Consider the following 27863-nt stretch of genomic DNA (forward strand, 5'->3'; position numbering starts at 1 on the left):
ATAAACCTCGGGATGATCTAGAGAGGGCTGTGGATGCAGGCATGGCTCAGGACAGGGAGGTGAGCTAAGCCCAACAGTGTTTGTCATCCAGACTGTACCCCTAGGCTTCAGCAGACAATAAAGACAACATACCCATAAGGCCTGGCAACGCGAACAAGACCAAATTCCTAAAATATACTAGACCAGATGCCACGAGCTGTAAGTCCTGCAGTCTGCCGTCCAAGGGACAGGGATAGAAATGCTGCTGTGGTGAGCTGATGAAGAGCCGCTGTGCCTAAGGAACCTGTCAGAGGGAACCGCCACGCACACACACACACACACACACACACACACACACACACACAATACACACAAAACACACACACAAAAAACACATACATAGGGGAAGAAAAGGGCAGACTATGGAGTCCAGCTACTCATGACAAGTGAATGGAAAGATCTCCATCTGAAAGACTATTAAACCTTAATCTAAAGTTTTCCTCTGCCTTGGAGGTACTGAAGAGAACGTGGATGTAGTTTTCTCTAGTTAAAGACAGCTTAGTGAGGGATTTTACGTTACAGCTGTTAAGATTAAGGCACAGAAAAAAACAAAAAGCAGCTCAATTAGAAGGTCCTTTCAGGATAACACATCTTTCTGCCATTTTCCTCCTCCCAAACAAGACACCTCTAATGATACCGGCCCCAGCAGCAGCTCGTTAGTACAGCCACCTTCCAGACTGAAATAATGCTGCATGTTTCCAAAGATCTCAGCCACTCCAAATGCTTTGCTCCTATTGTCTGGACCCTTTTCCCTCACACTTTAATGCAGTAGGAGTTCTTAAAGTCTTGTTTTTATAAACTCACCCTCAAAAGCTAGTTTTGTTGGAGAGTTTATTCTGTCCCAGCACTAAACACAGCAGTTGTGTTCCTAAACCTAACCAGTGAGAACCAAACTGAAAAACACACACTTACATTTTGAATCCTACAAGTTATTCCACTCTGTCCTGTTGTCTTACTTATATACAATCACAGGACATTGTCCATGAGGTTCAGGTCTCTTGTTCCCTGAACCATTCTTTCACATGCATCCTGCCACCGTGCCATCAGGGACGATGATACAACCTGCTCATTCAGGATATTCAGGTATCAGCTGACCTCATTCTGTGGACACATAGAGTCTGATTTACTAAAGGTTAGCATGTGTAAAAACGTGCAAAACTTGATTGCACATGCAAAAAACATGTTGCAGTTGATTTACTAACCACCGCACCAAGAATTGCGTCTGTTAAATGGACATAATAATGTGTGCAGTCCATTTAGCGCGTTTGCCCTTGATGTATATGCAATATGGCCATTTCTGCCAGAAAACACTAAATATTGGGACATTACATGCTACCACATGGGCTGACTTTAATAATTAGATGAAAGTAAGCCTTAACAACATAATCATTTTAACCTTACAAAAGTGGAACTGTAAGGACGGTTATCAGTAAGAAATATAGAGGCTAATGAGGGCCATCATGTCTGATCTTTAATAAATGCTAGCTTGTTGGTTGAGATGAAAATTTCCCTCCAAAAACGTATGAAATTATTTTGCTGGTTACACTTATTTAATCTATTGTCAAACATGACTTGATCATCACTTAAATCAACATTACATATTAATGCGTTCATTGTCAAACGTGTAATGTGCAGGCATTAATATGTTTATTTGGTTTTCACCCATCGCTTTTACCGCTCTGTATTATATTTGTTTTCTAAACTGTTATGTAGACTCTTCCTGGTGCTCCCATAGGATTTTCCGCTTACTTTTCAGGTTAAACTATCGTGTTTGTAAATGTGTCTGTACCTTGGGGCAATAAAGTTGCACCAAGCTATTAAAAAAAAAAAAATAAAAATGGATACAGCCAAGTCCTGTACTGTCACCGGAATTGGAACTGAAAATTCTGGCCAATCAGATTAATCAGAAGGTTTACCGCCCCCGACTGACAAATATGCCCTCTGAACAGAGAGAGCGAGCAGAGTTTTCCCACGAGAGCGTACTGGTGAGTGAAGGAGGGCGTGTTTACGCTCGCTGTGCTGCGTCACGGCCCCGTAAAGTGATTAAAAACTGCTGCGATCAGAGCAAAGCGCTCTCTCGATTATGAAATGTGCTGCTGAATTGATAAATACGCTCACCAGGATATTTGGTACGCTCATCAATTATTTGGCAGCGATGTAACGCCATAGCACATCACAAAATACATACCCCCACCACCAGTAGAGTTTCACCACTTCACCCTCAGAATGGATTTTATAAACAAAGCATTGGGTACAGCCGTCTAAACTCTCTATGAAGCACATCTACACACCTGTAGCTACAGATGAGCAAATTGCAGGATTTGCTCACCTATAGCCGGATTGTTTAGCCATGCTCTGGATCTCACAATCTTGATCTGGGTCGTAGAGTCCTGATCTGGGTCGTAGAGTCCTGATCTGGGTCATACAGTCCTGATCTGGGTCGTAGAGTCCTGATCTGGGTCGTAGAGTCCTGATCTGGGTCGTAGAGTCCTGATCTGGGATGTAAAGTCCTGTATTCTTTTGATTCCCGTCCCTACACTTTCTGCATCTGTAAATAAGTGAAAATATTTCTTAGGAGACCTTCTTCAAGATTTTCCATGGCTGTGCACACAGACACCCACATTAAGTTCCAGCAATATAATCAATAACCCAAACTAGATCAGTGCTCTGTGTTATAATTGGGCAGATTGTTCCTGTAATGTTTGTTTTCTGCAGTGCTTTTGCGTAGTTCCGTCCAGCCAGACAGTAAATCTAATGTGTCTGTGACACTAGAGACTTAAAACCACTTGTTTATCTGGCCTGTCTCCATTTACTGTATTATCTACTGTTCACCGATATTTACCTTGCCCTGGGCTCTGGCTAGCAGACCAATCACACCTGGACCATACCTCAAACCCAGCCCACATAGGTGGCTGAATGGGGAAATCAATGAATCAATGTCAGCCCTGAAGCACATGGTGATGCTCTGATTGTTGGAGCAGAATTCAGAGGCCACAGGCCAGTGTTTGTGTGTGTGTGTGCATGTGTGTGTGTGTGTGTGTGTGTGTGTGTGTGCGTCAGCAAGTAAAACACAGAAATAGAGACAGAAGCTGCAGTTTATGGACGAGATGGGGGCAAAGATCATTGATTGTATCTTTCTTATCAGCTGAGCCTGAATGATCAGGGTGTCATGGATTGTGGAAGCAGGAGACGAGGTGGAAGCACCTGAACGCAGCACTCCCAGAGATGGAAGAGGGTAAAATGAAGGTTTAGTTAAAGCGGTAGGTCACCCTGAAATGTTGTGTTTTAATCAACACAGTATTACTTCATTGTGATGAAAACCAGCTATATTTTAATTTGTTTAAAACATTATTTTGACTCAAAATGCCCCCTACATGGCAAAGCCAACTGTTTAATATTGTGTTGTCACATACCTGCTCTGCATTCAGCTCTAGTTTGTTACACCCGGTATTCCAGGTGCTCTTTGGGGTGGGTCAGGGTGGGACAGGTTAGGGTTGGGTGGTTCAGTGTGGGTGGGTGAGGGTGGGACAGGTTAGGGCAGGGCGGTTCAGGGCGGGTGGGTCAGGGTGAGTCGGGACACTTGTTTTTTTGTGTGTTTCCATATATGAAACTGGGAAGAGTACCCTAATATCATACCCGACCCCTCTTACTTTGTTGGGACCCTCCTGTTGGGGTACCAATCTAACCGACCCCACTTGAAAGGGTGGAGCTTGACACACTGCAGTCCATTGATTGGTTGAGAAAAAAAGTGTCACCTCACGTGAGACCTGGCATAAAAACAAAGCAGGAACGCTCCTTGTCACTTCGTTCCTTGTCCAATAGTAAAATAGTCAAAAGTAATTTAGCTGAGTTAATAAATGTAATGTAACAGAATTTTCACAAAATGCTGTTTCTAAGAACTAATACATACCTACGATTAGTAAACTTAAGTCTGACACAAAAGCCCAAAGACTGCGTCGAGTAAAGGGGGCGTGTCCAAACGATTATTGCATGATCACTTCCTGTTACTGACAACAGCAATTCTTAAAGGGCCCATGCTAAAACACAGAAACAGAACTTTTACCAGAATGGAAATGTGTCATATAAGTAGCTGTAACTAGACAGCTTCTCTTCCCAGCCCTCTCCTCTCGCTGCAGGTGTCCCCCATGGCTCTGTCCTGGGTCACCTTCTTTTCCTCACCTGCATCGTCCCCCTTGGCAATATCTTCTGGAAACACCACGTCCTTGTTCACTGCTACACCGATGACACCCAGCTCTCTATCTATCTCTGGCAAACCAAACTTCTTCCCACCTCCCTCTCTTTCCAACCATTTAGACCAGAGGTCCCCAACCCTGGTCCTCAAGGCCCACTATCCTGCAGGTCTTAGATGTCTCCCTGCTGCAACACACCTGATTCAAATGAATGGCTCAGTTGCAGACTTGTGCAGAGCCTGTCAGAGAGCCGTTTAATTTGAATCAGGTGTGTTGCAGCAGGGAGACATCTAAGACCTGCAGGATAGTGGGCCTTGAGGACCAGGGTTGGGGACCTCTGATTTAGACGACCTAAAGTCTTGGTTCTCCTCCAGTTTCCTCAAACTTAACAGCAATAAAACTGAGTTTTTTGTCATCGGCACACCTCCAACTCTTTCCAAAGCTAACAGCTTCCCACTCTCTGTCGACAACTCTTCAGTTCCTCCTCCCCTCACTTTAAGAGCCTCAGTGTCATTCTCCGCAGTATCCTAACTATCTTCATACTTCCATCTTCGCTCCTCCCTCACCCCTCACTCCACTTCCATCCTGGTCCACAGCCTGGTCACCTCCTGCCTTCACTACTCTAACTCTCTTTGGTCTGCCTCACAAATCACTCACATCATCTGTCGTACAACAGCTTCACTGGCTCCTTTTTAAAATCCTCCTTTTGACTATTAAGGACATCCATCATCTCGCTCCTCCATACCGGCCTCCTGACCAAAATGTTGACTCCCTCCCTTGCTTTAAAACATCTCTGAGAAGCCATCTGTTCAACCTCTAACCCTTTTCCAGTTCAGCTGGTCGACTGTTGCGTTTCCACTGCTTTTGGCCTGTTTTCCACTTCTTTGTTTTATTGCACTAACACTGCTGTTTACTATGATTTCTTGATTTTGTAACGTGGCCTTGAATTTCCAGACAGGTGCTTTAAATAAAAATTATTATTATTATTATTATTAACAGCTAAATCAGGTTTTGTATCACAGCACTACCATACAATAATAATCATCTCTAACTGTCCAGATCTCAACCTGCCCTACATTTCCCAGTTTTATAGATGAAATTATGGGACAGAATAATTCTCTCAGTGTGTTATTTTTTTAAAGATGATCCTTTTTTTCTTCTTTATAGTGGGATAAAACATTCAGAAATAAAGTCTGCAGCTCTGCACATTTATGGGGGAAGGAGGTGAAACCTTTATGATACAGTCAAAGATCTACAACGATATGGTGAACAGAACATCCCAGGAACCAGCAGTCATAGTGGACGGAGGGTGGATTGAGAAGAGGTCTGAATGGTGCATAGGTGAGCATTACTGGGCTGTGAAGGAGGCTCCTTCACAGTTTGAGGCAACTTCATGTAAGAGTAGTGGACATAATAGCCATCGTCGGTAGTGCTGCATCTTTTAGCAAGATGTGTTTGATGTCAGCAAATAAAAATAAAAAAAAAGGATCAAAATACAGTCAAAGAAAAAAAAAACTAGATCAATAACGTCCTCTACTTCTCAGGATCATGTTGATGGGTCACTATAAAACCTAACCAGCTGGCTTTACACAAAATAAATCTGCAAACCCGTTGCCTCAATAAAACAAAGTTTTCATTGAGCTGAAAATTCAACTGGGGCACTGGATGCAGGGATATGCAACAGTGTTACCACAACCTTGAAGAGAGAAGGAAGGGTGTGTCTGTTCAGTGTCCAGAAGTGGAGGCAGTCCTGTCCACTACAAATGTCCAAGAAGTGTGTGAGCTGCATATGAGGTGTTGAAGCGGAGTCCTTCTTTTGTCTCTTGTTCTGGTAGGATGCAAAGAGGCTTGACTGAGGCTCAGTCGCCTGGACCTCTTCCTTCTCTTCTATGCGTGTGTTTGTTGGAGTGACTTTCACCCCTTCTTCCAGAATCAAGTCTTGAGCAAAAGCAAAAACAATATCACTCAATCACCAAATAATATGATAATGTGTATATACCGTAATATTTTTTATACATGGGTTAACTTGACATGTATTTACTGTAAAGCTGTAACATACCTTTGATCATCTTTGATACCTCCTCCTTAGTGTTGTCAGGGACCAAAACATCATGTGTGACCCACATGCTGCCAAAAGCAGGATCCAGCATGGCTGCCTTCAGATACAGTGGGTCAGAGAAGCGCAATGGCTGGCAATCAGATGATGAGTTTTCTGCCATCTTCACGTTTACGAAAATCCCCTTGAACCTCCTTTGAAGAGATGTCTGTAAGGTTTTGATGAAGGACCCCAAGTAGCACATAGTGCCTTTTAAGTTTTCCAGATGGTGGTTGAGGAAGAGGAGACAGGGAACCACTGCACTTATGGTCACCACTTTTTCACCTTGAGTGAGGTCGGTGGCCTGGGCAAAAGGTTCAAGCACACGCACCAACTCTTGAATTTGACTCCATTCTCTTGATGTGAATGCTGTCTCTTTGTGGCCAGACTCTTGAAGAATGGCTGTGAGCTTTGTGGAGTCACATTTCAGTACCGCTTTCAACTGCCTAAGCGTTGAGTTCCAACGTGTGACAACTGAGGAAGGGATGCCAGATTGCCGAAACTCTCTCTCAAAAATGTCCTTGAACGAAGCGCTGCTGTGGAGTAAATTGCTCAGTTTGCAGGCCTTTGCAAGAGCTGCATTAGCTATTTTTGTGTCTTTTAAGCCATCCCCCACAACTAACTGCAGCGTGTGGGCAAAACATTGCTGTCTTGTCTGAGATTTAGCTTGGAGAAAAAGATCCACTCTCTCTTGGTCTTCGACTGGCAAGTCAGTCCACAAGTTGTCGTCCTTAACTCCTTCATCTTCGTCATCCTCTTCATCTCCATGTTGTGGAAAACAAGTGCTGAATGCTTTCCTCATATTTGCAGCATTATCACATATGATGTGCAATAGTTTCCTTTTGATTTGGTATTCTTCACATATTTGCTCAAATTCCTCACATATTCTTTCCCCTGTATGGGAACCGCTGAACCTCTTACAAGCCAGCAAAGCAGATTTCAGGACCATTCCACCACCTTCTCCATTATCCAACCGGTGAGCAGTAACTCCTAGGAAGCCCCGCATTTTCCGATCTGACCATATGTCAACTGTGACTGATAGATTTTCAGCATTTGCAAGACTGTTCTTCAGTTTTGTCTGCTTTTCCAGCATTACACCATCCAGTTTTGAAGTAAGAGTTCTTCGGCTTACAGGGTTGCACTTATGTCAACAACAGACGTGAAGCGCCGGAAAATTCTATGTTCTATGATAGACAATGGCAAGTTGCAATCAATAACCAGGTCTAAAAGTACTGAACGTGTGATGGCGTTCTGCTGGGGATGGCTAGTACTGTAGTGTTGCTTGTTGCTTGTGATGAACTTGTTCCTGCTGACGATGCTGACTCTCCCTTATATACAAACATTTCTCCACTACTTTTTCTCTCACATAAATCCGTCTTATATACTGTGTTCTTCCCCCTTTCATTTTTATATATTTGTACTCACTCTGCGTTTTTTTTTTTTTTTTTTTTTTTGTATTGTATTGTTGCATTGTGGTCCTGTGTATGCACAGTTGTCTGTTTATATGTATGTACGTTATTTATTCCTGCTGGGGCCTCTTGGCCAGGTCATGTTTGTAAATGAGAACTAGTTCTCAAACATTTTTTTACCTGGTTAAATAAAGGTTAAATAAAAATAAATAAATAAATAAAACTGGGAGATCTGGGGCTGACTTGAGTCTGTCGTAGGAGCTGCTTTTTGAGCGAAGGTACTCTTCATATCTAAACATTTGGGACAGAGGGGGGAGAGAAAAGATACATTTTAAACTCATGTATTCGCTGCACACAGCTTGCTATTACTGCCTACAAAGGAGTCACAACATCTGAAAGTAAAGTTTTAATATAGCCTCATTGCATGCATACATAAATATTTAGAAAGCACACTAGGCAGTTTTGGTGTTTAAGCTCAGGGATGCATATGCATTGTATGGCCAGAAAAAGAGAACTAGTTTAAATTTATGTATGCAGTTCTTTTTCTTCCCATCTAAATTAGTGCCTTAATTAGCTCTTTTTTTGACCATTTGTGCATCAATTAGCTTAAACACCAAAACTTCCATAACGTCTGAAAATGTTTTAAATACATATAGACTCATTCTAGGCATGCAGTTTTGGTGTTAAAACTCAGGGCTGCAAATAGGGCTGCAACGATTAGTCGACATTGTCGACAATAGTCGACAATAAAAATAGTCGACAACGAATTTAGCCATCGACTATTGTCGGGGAAAAAAAAAAAACTACAGAGTGAGACATCGTCTTCTAATTATATCTCTGTTGAGAGTTACACAATGCACATGCGCAAAGAGAGATAAAAAAAACTACAGAGTGTGACATCATCTTCTTTTCTAATCTCTGCTGAGAGTTGCACATGCGCAATAAAGTCCACCAGGGGAAAAATATGGTGGCCGACTAGGCAACAAAACAGCGGCGAAGAATGTCAAAAGTCTGGGATAACTTCACGTTAAACTTACAAAATAAATTTAATACATATGAGATTTGTAAAGCGGACCTTGTGTATCACGGAAATATGTCTGCAATGCTCGAACATTTAAAGAGGAGGCACGTCGGACTTACATAACTTCATTTAAGATTTCAAGGCTTAAAGTGAAATAAGATCCATTTATAATAATCATGAGATACATAATCCGATTGGTCGACTTGTCGTTTTAATAGTCGGTGACTAATCGACCATCAGAATAGTCATTAGTTGCAGCCCTAGCTGCAAACGCAAAAGAGAGTGTGTGTGATGCACACAAAGAGCTATGCAAAACAACAGCCAACAGAGAGGAAGGCAGAGGCATTTAAGGAGGCACTAAATTAGACTTCATATAACATAAGGACAAGATGGGAGGAGAAACAACAAACAAACAATTACTTACAATGCACCATAATCATAACATCTGAAAAAAAATATGTACTAGGAATCAATACTTTTTTTTCAGATGTTATGACTGCAATTTGGTTACACTATAACCTCATTATTATAAGTTACAAAAACCACATTACAGGAATTAGTGTAGATATTTAGCAGGTACGCTAACATTAGCCAGTTCTGGTATTACAGCTAACTTAGTTAACACTAACGTTAGCGCTGCTTGCAGCTACTTGCCACTTTTTAATTTTTTAGCTAAAGTAAAAAATCATTGATAAGAAAAATATTAACTTATTAATGCGAAATAATAATCAGAGCGTTAATCCACGTAGCTTTAACCTAAGTTACGTCATGTTACTCACCTTTCTTTATGAGCTGTCTTGAAATGACGGATGAAATTCGACGTAGTGCTTTTAGTATCACTAACTTTAACATTGCAGATGTTGCATGTCGCTCCTCTTTTATTTGCTGTTGTCTGGTAATCTTTGAATCCAAAATGTATTATTTTAGGGATGGTGTTGGTCCGAGTGCCCTCCATCTCCCTGCTGATCAGCACTAGACTCGTGCAGGCACGTTGCGTTGTGTGGAGGAGGGGTTGCCAGGTTTGCTGATATGCAGCAGGTCAGGGGCACTTGCTCACAATAAAGCAATGTCGATCTAGTTTTTTTTTTTTTTTAACAAAACATGTTTTAACAAGACAGGTTTGTCATGTGACTTTGCAAGTCACATGACAAACGTCAAGTCAAGTCGCAGGTCAGGAAATGCAAGTCAAAGTCAAGTCAAGTCTTCTCTTAATGTTGATCAAGTAAGTCACAAGTCACAAATCTGGCGACTCGAGTCGGACTCAAGTTAAGTCATCAACTCGAGTCCCCCCCATCTCTGTTCTATACACCTACAAACCACCAACCAGACCAGAAATCTGGGTGTAGTGATGGACTCAGACCTTAACTTTGAAAACAGTGTTTTTACAGGTTCTACCTAAAACATCAGTCAGACACCTGCAGCTGATCCAGAACTCTGCTGCTCCAGTCCTCACTAAGACCAAGAAAGTGGACCACATCAGTCCAGCTCTGAGGTCTTTACACTGGCTGCCGGTCCGTCAGAGGATAGACTTTAAAGTTCTGCTGCTGGTCTAGAAAGCTCTGACTGGTTTAGGACCAACATACATCAGAGACCTCTTGACCCAGTATGAACCTACCAGAACCCTCAGGTCATCTGGATCCAGGTTCTTATCAGTTCCAGAGTCAGAACCAGACATGGAGAAGCTGCATTCAGCTTCTATGCTCCACATGTCTGGAACAAACTCAGATCAGCTGAAACACTCAGTTTATTTAGATCCAGGTTAAAGATCCACCTGTTCTCTGCTGCATGGACTACTTTTTATTTAGTAGTTAAAATCTACATCTGGTTCTTTTAAGCTGGAATCATGTTTTAATATTGTCTTTAACTTTATTTCTTGCATTTTATCTATTTTATTTTAGCATCTTCCTTCTGCTTTTATTTCATTTATTGCATTTCTTTTAATCTTTTTTTATTTATTCTTGTACATGAAATGTGCTATACAAATAAATTTTCTTTTTGCCTTTGACATCCCTGAATGCAGCAGAAAGTTGACGTGGACATTGGATGAACGGACATTGGATGAACTGATGTCCCTGAATGCAGGAGGAAGTTGGTGTGGACGTGGTTTTAGCCAAAATAAAGTCAGTCCACTGACCTCTCTGTTGCGCTGCAGCAGACTTCCAGAATCCACTGTCTGTGAACACAGTTCACCCTGAAACCCACAAATGCAGGTTAAAGCTCCATCATGCAGAGAAGAAGCCAGATGTGAACAGGATCCAGAACCAGCTTCTTCCGTCTTCTCTGGACCAAAGCTCATTTTAAATGGTCTGAGGCAAAGTGGAAACCTGGATGAAGATGTGAACTAGTTTGTGGAAAGCATGGACGGCGTGTCCTGCAGACTAAAGAGGAGAGGGAGCATCCAGCTTGTTATCAGTGGACAGATGAAAAGCTGCATCTCTGAAGGGATGGGGCTGCATTAGTGCCTATGGTGTGGGCAGCTTCCACATCTGTGAGCTTTTAAAAGGAGGCAGAGATTTTAGCTGCTTCCTATTTAATATGTTTGTGACAATGATGTTTCCTGTTTGATTTTCATTCTTCATTCACCACTGAAATAAAATCTGTTGTGTTTGGTCGCAGGCATGTCCGTAAGTGAGACCTTTCCAAACAGACATGATGGATGGTCTGACCTCAGCTTCCTTCTTTATTTGCTCTGAGGTAACGAAACAACTATCACCATTCCCTCGTTGCCATGTATTCTACTGAGAGAGCAGGAGGATTTTATCTCTCCAGACTGGTACAGCCCAGTAGGGCACCGGACTCGACGAGTAAAGTAAACATTAGAATTTGCATTATTCATTTCAATTTCTCTTTGATTCTGTTTGTTCCCTCTAAACTACATTTAACAGAGGTCAGACCCTCCTCCTGTCAACAGCAACTTGTTCTCATTCCCAGGATGTCTTTTACTTCTGCTGGGATGTACACAGTGTCCCTGAAAGCAGCGCCATGTGAATGCAGCAGATCATTCTGAGGGGTTAACTGACCAATTGTTACGTCCCCCTTTACGTCCAGGGGTCAAAAGGACTGTAACACAGGAATGGCCGGACCAAGGGTAAATGAAATACAATAAAGTTTATTAACAAAAATGGGTTCCAAAACACAAACAACCCTTAACCGGCAAATAATACAAAATAAACAAACTCAAAGTGTCCCTGTCGGGTATTTAACAATTAGTCTTAATTCTACTTAGTAACAAAACAAACAAACAAACCAAAAATGTCCCCAAAATGGGCTACACGCGCACAGGCGGACTAATTAACAAACAAAATAAACACACGCTCTCAGGCGGACTTCTATCAAAACAAAACCAAACTCCTAATAAACTAAACACAAAAAAAACCCCTCCTTCTTTCAGGCAGGGACGGTACTAAAACTCAGAACACAAAAAGGTATTTATCACTAAATCAACTCTCTAACTCGCACAGAAAAGTCTCTTAAACCACAGAATCCACAATCTTTCTCAAACTGGCAGGCATGTGTCCCACAGTCCACAGCTGCCTCGAATGATGGTGATGACTTTGTCTTAAAGGAGGCCTCTTCTCCGGATTGGACAGCTTATTTGGGAAGTGAGTGGTAAGGCGGCCAATCAGGGATCAGGGGAGGCGGGTGCTGGGCATCCTCCACTGTCAGCGTCTCCAGCACGTCCTGCAACTCTCTCCTGGCTGGCTGATAAGCCGGCGGGCGTCACACCAATAAGCAACACATTTCTTATAAAGCAGCTAAAAACAGAGGTCGGGGTGGGGGGAGTCACAGGACCTACCAACCATCTTGGAATGCATTTTTTTTTTTCTATTGACTTCAGGTGTTATGGCTATTTGTTCAGGTTAGGCCCACTGACCCCTGGTCAGAATAAGACAATAAAGCTACATGCTTTGTTAAATGGAAATCCTCTGCTGGGTTGAAACTCACCACTTTAAGATGTTAATCCAGTCCCCTTAAATTCACCTGCACTTTGAAAAGCAATGCTACAGGCTTCCTTCTTTCGCGTCTGACACTAAGGGATTCTCAGATTAAACATGAAGTATTTTCCTTTATTCTCTTTAATTTAATTTAGTTTAATTTTTAGCCTCATTTTGACCACAGTTCCATAGTTTTTCTCCTCCTCCTGCTTGGAACCATCCCTCCTCCTCAGCTCTATGAGCAGGTCTGTCCTCCATACCTCGGCTGCAAGCTCCACATCATCTCTCAAAATGAATTACTCTTCAGGTGCTACGAGAGCCTACAGTCCCCCACCACTACCTGCAGCAGGTCTTGTGGTGAGGCTGGATTTAGCATGTCCTACACAGAGGGAGGTATGGTTTGTCTTGGCCAACTAATAACAGTGGACTAATGAGAAGAAGCAAAGACTGGCTTCCTTTTTGTGAATAGTGAAGTTCAAATGCAGCACAGTGGCAAACCTGGCAGCCCACCAGCTCAGAGAGTCAGTGATGTAAATGCTGATCCTGGTCCTCTCAGCTTGTGTTGCGACTTTTCTGAAGACCCAAAATCCAAAATGTTTAAGGGATGCAAACCTGCTCATCGAAGCAAAGTTTCAGGGGTAACTGTATCCAGAGCCACGGCAAACACAGGTTCAATCCTTTAACCCCTTAACTCCCGGTAGCGGAGGCTGCAGGTGCAGAGGTGAATCTAAACAGTCAAGCTAAGAATGAAAGGTTAGAGAATTTATAGGCAGAAACCTGGATAATGAAGCAGTGAAGGTGCATGGATGGAAGTTGTTGTGCATATTGTGAATATTTCTCTCCTCACCATCTAGAAGCTGTGAGATTCTAATCCTGCTTTCTGTCTGTTCACCTGATGCTGATATTCATCACATATTGTTCCTTCTGTGTTTAGAAGGAAGCAGCTTCACAGCTTTAAATTCATCCTGCTGACTTTTTACCTTTTAGTTAGTAAATCCTGAACATTTCATCCTTCTTTCTCATAAATATTTGATTTACTGTTTGTAAATCAACATTTACTGCATTTTCTTCATATAGCAGGAGTTTTTTTTTTTTTTGTTTTTTTTTTTTTGTTTTTTTTTACCTTGTCCTGTGGCGGCAGAATGATGGTCTGGTTGCTGTGTTGTGCCGAACAAATTTGCTTTGCCAAGTGGAGCTTTATGGGTGTAAGGCTCCTCTTGTCAGCATGTGAAGGATGAGGAATGAGGAGGGATCAGAGGTGAGGCCACGCCTCTATGGAGGCTAGAGGCAGACTAGGGCGGCCCAGAGACCTGGGCCATCAGCAGCAATCCAGAAGCACGAAGACCACCTCGGACCCACCCAGAGGGCAGCAGAGGCAGACCAAAGCCAGAGCCCCCCCGTAGTCACAGGACCCAGCAGGCCAAGATCAGCAGCCTACAACCCCGCCAGGCACCAGCCATCCAGGGTGGCAAAGGGCCAGCATCAGAACCAGTGTTCCAGCCACCCACCCCGGGAACCAGGGCACCATCGACCACACTCCCATCCTCCTACATCCAGACCCACGGCCCACCACCCCGGGCCCACCTAGGTCTCTCCACGAGTGCATGTGATCTATCCCCTCCCCACATACACACTAATATCCTTGCCCACTCCCACTCATCATGGTACAAACCACCAAAGACCTGCAGTCATAAGGTACCCACCGCCAATATCCAATTCCCAAGCAAGGTCAAAACCCTCCACCCTACACTAAGTGATGGAGCCAATTACAGGGGACCAGAGGGAATGAGTTTCAGCTAACTGGTTCTTTGAGGAGGCAGACATTGTCTCACTACTGATGTGGTCTACTAAGAGATTCCTAAACTGCTGAATACACAGATTATTTTTGGTTTTCCAGCTCACAAGAATAGTTTTCTTTGCGATGCATAATGCTTTGACTATTGTGTGTGCAGAGTTAATTAACCAATGTTTTAAAGTTTTTAGACTGATACGTGATGGCTTGTTTTTCCATAAAAATTTAGATATATGTGAGTCCAGTGACTTAAACCAGCTGGAGGATGGTTTAGTGGGTAACACTGAAAACAGGTAGTTTACTTTAGATAGAACCATCATTTTAACTGTGGCGACCCTCCCCATGAGTGATGTGGGTAAGCGCCTCCACCGTTAGAGATCATCCTCTATTGCTTTAAGTAGCTGGACAAAATTTTGCTTTGTTAGTTCTGATAACCTGGGGGAAATGTTTATGCCTAGATATCTGATGTTTCCAGACTGTATTGTAGTATTGGGTGTGTTTTGTAGGTCACAGTTGATGGGCATAATAATAGTCTTAGACCAATTAATAGAGTAGTCCGATATTGATGAGAATGTGTTAAGGAGTTTGAGTGTCTTGGGGAGAGATTTCGGTGAGTTCTGGAGGAAAAGTAATACATCATCAGCATAAAGACTTATCTTATGTTCTATATTTTTGGCATGGATTCCTTTAATCTCTTTATTTTGTCTTATGGCAGCAGCTAGGGGTTCAATAAAAATAGCAAAGAGTGATGGAGAAAGCGGGCAGCCCTGTCTGGTTCCTCTCTGCAAACAGAAGCTTGGAGAAGTTTGATCATTGGTCTTCACACATGCATTTGGGTTGTTAAATAATATGTTCATCCAGTCTATGAAAGATGACCCAAACCCAAATTTGTTTAATGTTGCAAATAAACATTTTCAGTTTACTCGGTCAAATGCTTTTTGTGTTTGTAAAGAAATGACTGTAGATTCCAGATTATGTAGCGTTGAATAATCTGTGATGTTAATTAATCTTTTATATGTACAGGGAATAGATTAATTTTAGTCAGGTCACCCAAGTACATTTTCACACTTATGACGTTTATTTATGAAGAGAGAAAATATAAACAAGCAGAAGTTTACTATGCAAAATATTTTATTCAGCGACAAGATGTCTGTGACTTAAATTCATAAAGTTAAGGAAACTTTGAGGAAAAATGCTCCCATTCAAAATTATCATGTCAAACCATTGCTGCACAGAACATCATCATCCTCATAGTGGTAATGATTTATAAAGAAAATCTAAATGTGATATTTGACTTTATGATGAGACAAATTTAATTTGTCCATCATTAATCTCATTTTAATATAAAACATGATAAAAAGATTATGGTCCATATTTACAGGAACACAAAAGTGTCTGTTTATGTCAGTAGAATATTGTGTGAAGGTCACATACACATTTAAACATAGTATGACTAAATTTTAGTTAAACTGCATCCGACCTGGGGCCAAATTTTTTCTGACCAACTGAATGATGGACCAGAATCTCATGTATAAAAACAGTTTACATGTTTTAACATCCGGTTTTACAGGTGTAACGTCAGGTTTGTAAACATGTGTGGTATCCACAGAAAGTCCAGAGTCTCAGCTACCAGCTCAGTAAAACCATTTCTATCACCAACAAACACAGTTAAGACAACAATAATTAAAAGACCAGGTACACAAGGTCCGAAAAATATGTAAACACAGATGATGTTTCCCCATGAATACGAACAAACGACTCCTCTACTGAAAGCTCACATCTCACAGATTCCACAGCTGGAAGTTTCATCTCGCTACGACCAAGATTCACCGAACCAGAGACAGAAGAAGACCCGATTTATGCTTCACGTTTGTAAAAGTCAGAAAACATGTCTTACCTTTGCTGTCTGGCCTCAAAACTTCTATCTACATTTAGTTAAAAAAAACAAACAAAACAAAACAAAACAAAAAAAAACTATGTTTCTCATTGTCTTCTGGGAGCAGTTTTCTGTCCAAAAATCATCATGTTATCCCATCTGCATGGGTTTAGACGGACAAAGAGAAATGTTGGTTCTTTTTCTTCTTTCTTAAGTTCCAGACAGAAAAGGTCTCTTCATGTTAATAAAGCCGCTCTCTCCCGATTCCATCATCACTGCTGCAGCAGGACCAGACATGGAGGAAGAGGCATGGATGCAGCCTCTGTATGAGGTTCCTCTAGTTCAGAGCCAGTAGCAAGAAGTTTGGGGAAAAAACTGTGTTAACGCACGATAAAATAATTAACAGCATTAATTAATTAAATGTATTAATATATAACTTAATGCCTTTTAATGTCCCTGGTATAATATTTGACACACAGCTTCTAAATCCTTGTTTGCCTCATGTTATAGTAAAACTCATCATGTGATTCTTGTCTACTGCCCCCTGGTGGATTCCTTCTGTACTACAATAATTCTGACATCACAATAAACAGTGCAAATTACTTATTCATTTTCTTACATGTAAAAGAAAAAGAATACATAACCTATATCCTTCATCTTTTTATATAACATACATTTCTATTTGCTTGTTTATGTGTAATTTTTATTTTTCACAGTTTTTTTTACATTATGTTACATTCTTCGTGTCAGCTTGCTGTTTTTGTGATCTAATTTCATCATATTGCCAAAATACAGGAAAAAAACTTTCATTTTACAGTTTTATTTTACAGTGTAGTAAAATCCAGTATTCTGCATTAAACCTGTAATCTGTCCAGATAACGTTCCTTCTCGCATATGTTTGTGTTCGGTGCTGGTCGGCAAGGCCGTTGGCCCAGACCCGTTGCCATGTTTCCATCAGGCTGACCCAGATCAGCTGTGGCTATATGTAGGTTCCATCACCAGCTATGAATGTGGAGTGGATGAGTAATGGAATGAAGCGCTTTGAGTGCCTTGAAAGAGCTAATCCACAATAATTATTATCCTTATTTGTCTTTTAGCAGCTAGTATCTGGGATCTTCAGCAGGGTTCCTGGGTGTATGCATGGCGAATTATCTTGAGCCGTGTGCCCTACCAAACAAACAAGTTGCCTTCTGAGAATTACTGCAGCATGTCGCCCAGGGCCTCGCCTTCCTCCCACCTCATTGGTCCACCCCGTTCTCTTGTATTTCTGCCTGAGACTCAAACACAACAGTTATTTATTTCTTGTTGGAGATTCATTACTTGTTGCTGGTGTACTTTGAATGGTTGGTGTGGGCTTAATAAATTCAGGCTCTCTTCTCCCGCCTACCTCCCAGCTTGCCACCTCAGCTGGTCTAGAGAAGTGTGTGTGCTTGCCAGTGAGGTTTCCAGCTTAGGAAACAAAGCCTTGAGAAAAGATCCACCACACAGGGCTGTTCTTGAAGACTAACAAAGCCCACACAAACATCTTTTAATCAGGAAGCAGCAGGAAGGTTTAAGTCATTTTTTTATTTGAGCCTAGTTTATTCTTTATTTTTAGTTACTGGCTTCTTGTCTGGAGGTGGAAACAGCTGATTGCTAGTGGGATTAGTCAGATGACTAACAGTTTTACTAGATGTTTTAATCTTCTCTTTTTTTAAAGAAAAGGAAACGTGCTAAAAGTAGCATTTAGTTCCTTTAAATGGGATTTGAGTGTCTACAACAGAACAACAGAAGATGAAGAAGCCAGTTTAACTGCAGGTCTGGCAGCGGAAAACAAACTAGAGGTGAACAGAGACCAGTAGAAGTTAGTGGAAAACATAGCAAACATGGTTTCACTAACATCTCCTGACACAAAGGCAAGTGATGAAATGATGAAAGATGAAGTAAATACTGATGTTTCTCTCTTTTTACAGGGGAAACTGAAACACGGACCTTTTCTTTTCCTGCAGACTGCACAGTAAAAGCTTGTTCTGGTAAAGTTGTGGGTTTATGTTGGAGCTTCTCAGCTGGTTCCACGATGCTGCCTTGTTGGGTTTTAATGAATGTTTTAGCTGCATATGTCAGGAAACAGTTAACAAGGATGGCTTTTCTTTTTTGTGCTCATAAAGTCAAAGGTTTGTGTGAAAAGTCTATATTGTTCATTTTTGCTGCCATGTTTGTAAAACATCTCATTAATCAACATGTGTAAAGGCTGTGTGAAGCAAGCACACACCAAAATAAGAGCAAACTTTGGGTTTGGTGTTGGTTTGTTGACATTATAAATTATTTATTTAATTTAAAATAAAAGGATTTATTTGTGAATTTACAAGCAATACTGAATAAAAGATGTTTTCCTCCCTTTCATTGGGCCTCATTCACCAGTCACTTATCACTAATCTGTACTTAAGAAGTTTTTATGAAAACATCAGATTCACCAAAATATTTGCAGACCATAAAATGTTTGTATCTTTTCTCTTAGACTGGAGAATACCAACCTCTCTGTAAAGGTACACCGATGCTGGACGCAGAAGACGAATACGCAGACCACCCGTAACCACGGGGGATGTGCTGAGCAGAATAGCTGACATGCGACCAGCGAAAGAAATAAACCAGAGAAGAAGAAGAGGATCAGGAAGGGAACAAAAAAGCAGAAGAAGAATGAAGACGAGTACAACTGTAGAAATTGTGCGAGCTTTTGAATAAAGAGTCTATGTGAGTGTTTTTTAGGGCGTGGTGGGCGGCTGGAAACGACTTCATAGTGACACGTTACCGCTGCTAAACGGCGTTCTGAAACTGACGTCGGCTTGTGCTGCTTATTGACATTTTATTTGGGGTGGACTCAGGAGTGTTTCAGGGAGCCTGAGACATTTTCTCTCATAGACTGGACTCCACGAGACCATGTCACCTGGACCACCGGCTCCACTCAGCTCTACCTCAGGTAAGCCTCGATGAAGAGGCTCAGATGCAAAATTCAAGTTCAGAGCAATATCCAAACGATGAGTATATATCAGGGGAAGTTTAGTCATCTCATGACTGACTGGACCTGCGAGGATACATATGATGTATGTGACCATCAGAGGAAGCAGCTAGCCGAGCGTTATCACTCCAACTGCTTCCACATGCAAACACATCAGCAGAAGCAAGACATGACTTGATCCATGACTTTGTAGCTGCATGTGCAGAATTCCTCTGGAAAGAATTCAAGAAGCTGCATCTGTTTGTAATGAAACAAACAGGGAGGAACGTTACCAGGAAACGAGAAGAGCTTTGCTCCAATGCAAACCCTGAATAGAACAGAACTACCCCTATGAGAGACTGCGGCGTCCTGAACATCATCATCTGGAAGACACACATCACTGGTTCTAATACTGGTTATAACTGGACTGGATTTCTAAAAGTGCCTTGAGATGACTGCTGTGAATTGGAGCTGTAGAAATAAATAGAATATAAAATTAAACCAGCTAGAAGACCTTCCACTCATGCACATCCTCTTGTTCTGCTACACCTTCATCATGGATTTAATGATCATTCACAGAAAGTGAGGAGAATCCTGTCTGGATACTTTCACTGTGTTCATAAGTCTGCCCGGTGTTCTCCGATCAGGTACGTGGAGATCTCGTAGGTTAACGGGGACGGAGCTCTGTGCTTCCGCTGACTGGCTGAGCATTTATGTATTCACACACCATTACATCCTCTCTAAACACACACACACACACAGAAATATCCAGCAAGGATCAAATGAATATTCATGAAGCTGTATTTCCTGCTCCTGATTCTCCACAAACAGCCTGTGAGGGGGAGTCGGATTATTTGCAAGCAACATTTAATAAAACAAAGAATTATTTTCAGTCTTGCCCAGAGTTACATTACGATACCCTTTCTTTATTTCCATCCCTTCTCCCCAGTAATGGATGCAATATTTCATCTCCAGGACTCTCCTGGAGTATGACACTCACCATGGATACCAACATATTATTAGCTTTGGGTAAAATCTGCCATTAAAATATGGAACAGCAGAGGCTCAGCAGACAGTTGCTATCTTTGAAAGAAATTTCCATAAATTAGAAAAATGTATGCAGGTGCAACCAGGCTATCCAGATGGGTGAAACGAGATCATGTCTCATGAGTTATCAACAGTGATTTAATAAAAGTCTTCAGGATGCCTGAAAAGCGAGCTTAATAATTAACATCACCTATTACATAGACACAGAAAACAGTCCCGTTCTCTGTGGCATCATATGCCCAGTTTTTCATTCCTTTCTCAAAAGCTCAAAAACGTTGAACTATTTCAGAGATGCTTCTTTCCCCCAGACTGCAGGTAACCTGAGACTGGCCTAATAATGTAACCTGGAAAATAAAGATCAAACCGTCATCAGAGATCTAAACAGCCGAAGAAACAACACGATAAATCTGAGAGAAAAACTAGAAATGTCATTAACTCAGCCTGCCTGCCTGGAACAATGTAAAATACACCAGCAGCAATGACTACCAGCCTTTCTTCCTTTTTACTTTCTAAAAGCCACTTTTACTCATCTCAGCGTTTCTGGAATGAAGCTCCATCTTATCTGACACCATGTGACATGGAGATGTTTTATGATTAACATGCATGTCATGAGGAAATGGAAACAATGTTCTTCCTCTAAATCTTTACAGATGTTTAATTTCAGAACCCTGGCCAGAAACAGCGGTGATGGCCTCACATAAAGTCAAACAAAAGGAAAAACAGGGCAACAAACATGGCTTTCTGCAGAATGTAAACTCTCTCAAGCAGAAGTAGAGTTTTAGGGTTTTATATTTACATCGCCAGGCTCAAATGATCCAAATATTTAGCCTGTTATTACTCATATCTGCTAGCCCTGCAGCATCTTCAGATTACAATTTAATTTAGAGTCGGCTCAATGCCATCTGTTCAGCATCAGAGTGGACGAGGGGACAGCGTGGCCGGTTGGAGAGAAATGATTTCCTGGCTCTTAGTCGGGGCCAGTGGTGGGTTTGATCTGAGGCTGGAACAGTTGCTACTGCATGTTTTATGATCCACATTAGTGACCCTAACCCTAATAACTGTGTTCACATAAACCAGTTCATAACAATCATGAGCTAAGGAAACCTCCATCAGAACCAGAATCAGGAAGGAAAACTCTTATGTTTATATATGGAAATCACTATGCCCCTAACCACTGATAATAGCTGAGAGGTTCAGGTTCCACAGAAGAAACAAGAAGAGGCAAATCGGTGTCAAAGTTTGTAGCTGTTCTCAGTTATCTGAACATTGGCATTTTGGACAAGCATTGAATGACACCAAACAAGATAGACTGGTGTGTGGTCTATGCAGCAATGGCTACTCACTGAAGCTAACCTGACTTTTGAAAAGGCCATGGAAATAAGCACATCAATGGAAATGGCTATCCCGGAAGTGCCTTAACCCAAGTGCATAAGTTATCTACTGAATACAAGAACAAAGCAGGTGTAAAAGCATGCTAGAGTTGTGGAAAGTCTGGTCATCAAGCAGCTGGTGTAAGGACTGCAGAAAGTGTGGTAAGAAAGGCCACATTGAACGAGCCTGCAAAAACAAGATGCAGTACCACTGACAGCCCAGTGAAATGAAGAAAAGTGGTGCTCACAAAAAGAAGCATGTGAACAATATACAGCACGAACAGGAGAAAGAGAGTGAGGATTTGGATGAGGATGCCGTTCATGTGCTGCAGACAGAGATGATGGATACGGGGTAACACCTTCGTTGGAGAACAGAATGTGAGGATGCAAATGGACATTGGTCCATGTGTATCAATGGTTTCAAAAGTTGTTTACAAAGAAAACTTCAACACCGTTCTGTTGCTGAAATGAATGACCTGGTCAGCCTGTTCCAGTGTTAGGAAGGCAGGGCGCCAGTACTTCCTTTAACTCAGGGGTGTCCAAAGTCGGTCCTCGAGGGCCGCTGTCCTGCAGGTTTTCAATGTTTCCTGCTTCAACACACCTGACTCAAATGAAGTAGATCCAACAGCCTATTACACTTTGCACAATGACTCATCAATTTGAGTCAGGTGGTTTTGGAGCAGGGACACATCAAAAACCAGCAGGATTGTTGCCCTTGAGAACCGGAGCTGGGCATTCCTGCTTTAACTAATCCCCGTCTTTAAAAGGCTTCTTGTGTTTAAAATGACGCTTCAGTCGCAGCCTTGTTCAACCTTCAGCTCTGACTTCAGCTCTTGGCTTTTCTTGGCTAGGAACCACCAGTAAACCTGCAGTCTGAGTGGAGTCGATGAAGAGAAGATAAAACTGGAGAAATATGGCCTCTGGTCCTCATCAGAGCCCTCGCTGCAGCCTATTGGATCAGATAGAGAACTGGATGATGACATGTTGTAGATGTAGATTAAAATGGCAAAACCACCTATAGCCACCTATGGTCATACAATCGGAGGGGTAAAACGACAGCATACGTCCAGAATATGACTGTAAACCTGTCCGTTCTACATGATCAGCCTGATTCTTCTACTTTAACAGTTTTTGTCTGACTCTGTGACTCTGAAGGACCGGACTGATGGCCACGTTAAGGTTTAAATTTGGTCCAGTAAGATGGCAGAAACCAGAGCCCCCGTGCAGCGGAGTGTTTACATGGTGTCAGAAAATTAATGAAAATGTCTGTCTGTGGAGCGTCTCATGATGATTGATGGTTCAGGTGCACGATGACTATAAAGACCATGCTGGAGGAGGTGAAACCCTGAGGACAGGACTATATGAAAACCAGTGTCTGATAACGAAGGTTGAAACCCCGTCACAGAACACCTCCACAACCTCCTCGTCCAATCAGAAGCCGAACATACGTGTCAGAAGATGCTGGATGAGTGATGCTAAGGCCAGTATTAGGTTTTGCATGTAAATTTGTCAGGCTAGTTTTTGATGTGGAAGCTGTAGTTTTGAACCATCATCCAGACTAACGTTCGCAGGTCTTTTAAAGGTTTCATATGATGACTGATGGGAAGTTTCCGGCTTGTAAGCTGTTTCTGGGACATTCACACCTGGCTGAGGTTACACTGGTCTGAGGATTGGTTGGTTCATGTGTCAGTTGTTTGACTTCCTGTCCAGTGTGTGAATGTATGTGCAGAGTCATGCTATGAGTGTTCGGGTATGTTCCCTTTACGCACTCTTCATCTGAAATGTCCCACATCCTCCTCCTGGCATGCCTGGTAGGCAAGGCATCCTCTAGATCAATGGTTCCCAGCCTTTTTCTGCAGGAGCCTTTTTGCATCGACAACTGTATCATCAAGCCCCCCATCCCACCACCACTACTACGTAGGGCTGGACAATAATTCAATATGAATATATATCGCAGTATACTTTTATTCAATAACAGTGATATGAGTTTTGAACACATTTCCGATATTTCGATATACATAAAGTATATGATTACAGCGTTTGATGCAAGCCGAACAGAAAGAGCCGCAACACATTGGCTACGTAATAGTGTTAATTTCGTCAGACGAGACGAGACGAAATATATTAGTCTACTAAGCATTTTTCAATGATTAAGACGAGACGATGACGAGACCAAGTCATGGTTCTGGAACTCTGACAAAAAAATATAGAGCCACAAAATATCGTCAACGAAAAAAGACGAGACTAAACTTTGGGTAATTGGACGAAAACGAAAATAGAAAAATATTTTTTGTAATCGTCCGTGAAACAGACATCGGGAAGACTTTGAGTCTGTGTCTGTCTCCCTTTGTCACACAGATACTTTTTCTCACAATGTAAACAAGCCGGAAAGCCAACTACACTGCGAGATGTCACATGTCCTTTCATGTCCTATTGCAACCCTGTGTGCATAGCTAACTTCCTGTCTAGTCAGTGCGACCCTGCCGCAGCTAAGCACCCGTTTCGCTCCGCTGTCTCTGTGTGTTTTCAGCCTACTAATACAGCGACCGCGAACATGCTTGGGAGAAAGAGGAGACTGGATGTATGGACACATTTCAAGTACAATTCAGTTGAAAGAAAAAGTGAATGTATAATTCTGCGAGATGGAAAGACGTGTGGTGCGAGGATTGCAGGGAAAAACACCACAAATCTGAAGAGGCATATCAAGATTAATCACCCCGATATCAAGGTATGTCTTCAGTTCTAATCATGATATGAAAATAAAGATGGCTTACAGTACACAGTAGGCTACACAACTAACAATTGTTGTGTTTCATTTGCGTTAAAATGCTGTTAATCTTTGAAATGTTTGGACGCTATTAGCTAGCCCATTGATTTGAACGAACAGTCATATAGAGCAGACGTTAGCAGAAAAAAAAATTAGGCGCTCCAAAAGTACCGCCAATTCAAGTCTCTTTCCACGGAGAAAGACAATGATCATAGATGGACAATTATCTTGAAACCTTTTGCAATCTGAGTTACAACGCATTGGATATATAAATCTGAAGCATGTTAAAAGCAATCTGAGGTAGTGCTAGCAGGTGCACCAGCATGGGCGGGCTAAACAGTAAATGAAACCGTTCGCATGTTATTGCCTGTGTTGATTAAAGCATCTCTTTTCCCAAAACTCATTATTGTTTAAGAAAATGCCAACAATTTAAAATACTAAATCCCGAGGGAGAACGAAAATGTTCATGGCACACATCGGTTTACAGCTATGGCAAGTTCAACGTTTCATGTATTGTTGAAAACATTAAATAATACACGTGTAAAAACAACGACTGTTGGGGAAGATGAGTGATGAGTGATTTTTGTAATTTACACTCATGCAATCTGTGAATACCATACAATACCTCAGGCATTTTTGGGAAGTTTAGTCTAACAACAACCACTTAGTTTTATTAGTTCGCAAATCCACATTATTAAAGAGTAAATATAAACATTTTTGTGTGCAATCTGCATGCGTGTGAATGGGTTTATATGCCAGAGTGGGAGGGATGGTGGATTTACATTCATCTTGTTTTTATTTTTTGAAGCACATACATTTTATGAGAAGCAATATATATGCATAGGTATGATTACATCCAGTAAAATTAGGTATTTGTCTCTTGTCAGAAATGCTGTTTTACAGTAACATTAACATTATTAACACCACAGCAAAATATGATTAGTTGGTTTAGTAGGCTTGTGTTATTGATTCTAGATCAAAATTGATTTTTTTAAAAACTGTTCTTTCAGATATATGGCCAGACATTGTTTAATAATAAACATTTCCGTTTCCACATATTTGAATTGTAGATTCCTGATGTGGCTCAGACAGAGATACCAGTACCACAGAAGGAGGAAACAACATCCATCTCTGGAGCATTCCTTTGCCACACCAAATACAGACCAGACTCTCAGGAACAGCGCAGTAAAGAAGGGGCAATTGCACAGTGGTTGGCTAGGACAGCCATTCCTGTGCGAACAGTAGAGCATGAGGAGTTCATCGTAATGATGGAGAAAATTGACAAACGACTCACTGTTCCAAAGAAAACCAAAATGACAAACCTCATTGATGACATGTACCTTTCTGGGAAGGTGAAATTCAAACAGAGACTGGCAATGGCCCGAAAGGTCACCATTGGCTTGGACATATGGACAAAGAAAGGCCTTACTGCGTCTTTTCTTGCCATCAGCGCTTGTTATTTCAACACTGATGACAACAAGCCAGAACACATACTGTTGAACTTAAAGCAACTGACACACCCACACACTGCCCAAGTGATCTCAGGCCTGGTTGATGAGTCTCTCCAAGAGTGGGGGATTCACAAAGACAAAATTCTCACAATTATCACTGACAACGGGAGTAACATGGTGGCTGCTTTCCCTTATGAACACGAAGAGGAAGCTAGTAGTACTGAGGATGATGACTGTGGTGAAACTGATGACGAGGAGGCAGGGTCCGGAGAAAGGTAAATCTATAATGACTCAACATTTTTATATAATGGAGATTCTTGCATTATTTCATGACCTCATTAAATTCTACAGTGGAGTTATTTATTTTTTGTTATATATTAGGTATGAGCCCTTGGGGAGGACTCCATGTGTGGTACATACCCTTCAGCTTGTGGTGAATTTGATTCAAAAGGACAACTCCATCAAACGGCTGCTGGACAAAATCAGACATCTGGTAAGACAGTTCCGTAAGTCATCTGTTGCCACAGAACAGTTACTGCAGCAGTGTGGGCTCAGTCTGATCAAAGACTGTCCAACCAGATGGTCAAGCTCTTATTTGATGTTGTCTCGTCTACTTGAAGTGAAAGAAAGTCTCACATTGGTGGCCAACACTATGGGCTGGGACTGCCTACTGCCCAGTGAGTGGCAGAAGGTGGTCATCCTCAGAGACTTGCTATTGCCATTTGCAGAACATACGAAGGTGCTTGAAAGTGACACTAGTTGCCTGTCCCTTGTTGTACCTGCTTTGATGGACTTAAAGAGTCACCTCTCTGAGTTCTCTCAAACTCATGCCAGGAGCTACAGAGACCTGGCCTCACTGGCACAGAAAATGAGTGACAACCTGCTTGAACGTTTCACGCATTTCCTTGATGTTGATGCAGAAAGATTTTCTCCTCTAGCTGCTGCTGCATGCTTTCTTGATTCCAATGTAGCAGAAGTCCTCATTGAAAATGAAGAAGAAAGCATTCAGAATCTTCTGAAAGAAGGTGAACAGTACATAGTCCGCAGTGTGCCACAGCAAGAAGAGTTAGCCGATGAAGAGGATAACAGAAATGCAGAAGCTGAGGGAACACCTGCAAAGCAACCACGATTCAAGTTTTTCAGCAGCAATCATTCATCAAGACCAAAGATCTTCAAAACCACAGTGAAGCAAGAGCTGAAGAAATACAAAGAGTTGTTGTCAGATTTTAATTCTGAGGTGTCTGGGATTCAGTTCTGGCTTTCTCAGAGTGACACAATATTCCCAAACATGAAACCTCTGGCATTAGATATTCTGTCAATGCCAGCTTCCCAAGCCTTTGCTGAAAGAGTATTCAGTCTGACCGGAGACCTCTCAAGTGGGCGGCGTAACAGAGCAAGGGTTACCCTCGAAAGAAGTGCTTTTCTTAAGCTCAACAAAGCATAATGACCAGTAGATATCACATTCATTGTGAGCCTTTTATTGTTTTTCTTATAAACTGCAACAGACAGAAATATTATGTTATTGTCTTCATCAGTTTTATTAATGCTTTAAAAAAGCCATGTTTTCTGGCATAATAAAAAGGGAATTGTTTATCCTTGCTTTTGAACAATTAAGTTTTTTTCCTGCTTCTTAGCATTTTCAGTTATGTGTGCATACTGAAAAATTTCTACCTCATACGTATTGTTTTATTGTTTAGGTAATAACTATTATTTGATTAATCGGATCTGATAAAAAATCTGTATGCAATGTGATTCTGTTGTTTTGAAAAAGAACAAACAGCTAACTGGTAATTTATTTTGTCCAGATCTCATTTGTTTAGTCCAGAGCTCATTTAAGTCATCTAAAGATGTCATGTGTTAAGTCCAGAGCTCATTTAAGTCATCTAAAGATGTCATG

At 41.6% G+C, this 27863-nt stretch overlaps 1 protein-coding gene across 1 annotated transcript; it reads left to right on the forward strand.

Annotated features, from left to right (window-relative positions):
- The first annotated feature begins 6913 nt into the window (after window positions 1–6913).
- On the forward strand, window positions 6914–27410 carry LOC121628573 (zinc finger BED domain-containing protein 4-like). The gene is made up of 4 exons (XM_041967658.1): window positions 6914–6919; window positions 9869–9872; window positions 25586–26241; window positions 26348–27410. Exons 3-4 carry the CDS (start codon window positions 25781–25783, stop codon window positions 27408–27410), a joined length of 1524 nt encoding a protein of 507 aa, XP_041823592.1. The 5' UTR covers window positions 6914–6919; window positions 9869–9872; window positions 25586–25780.
- Window positions 27411–27863: the final 453 nt, after the last annotated feature.

The sequence above is a fragment of the Melanotaenia boesemani genome, chromosome 18, assembly GCF_017639745.1.
Source record: "Melanotaenia boesemani isolate fMelBoe1 chromosome 18, fMelBoe1.pri, whole genome shotgun sequence".
Classification (NCBI taxonomy): Eukaryota; Metazoa; Chordata; class Actinopteri; order Atheriniformes; family Melanotaeniidae; genus Melanotaenia; species Melanotaenia boesemani.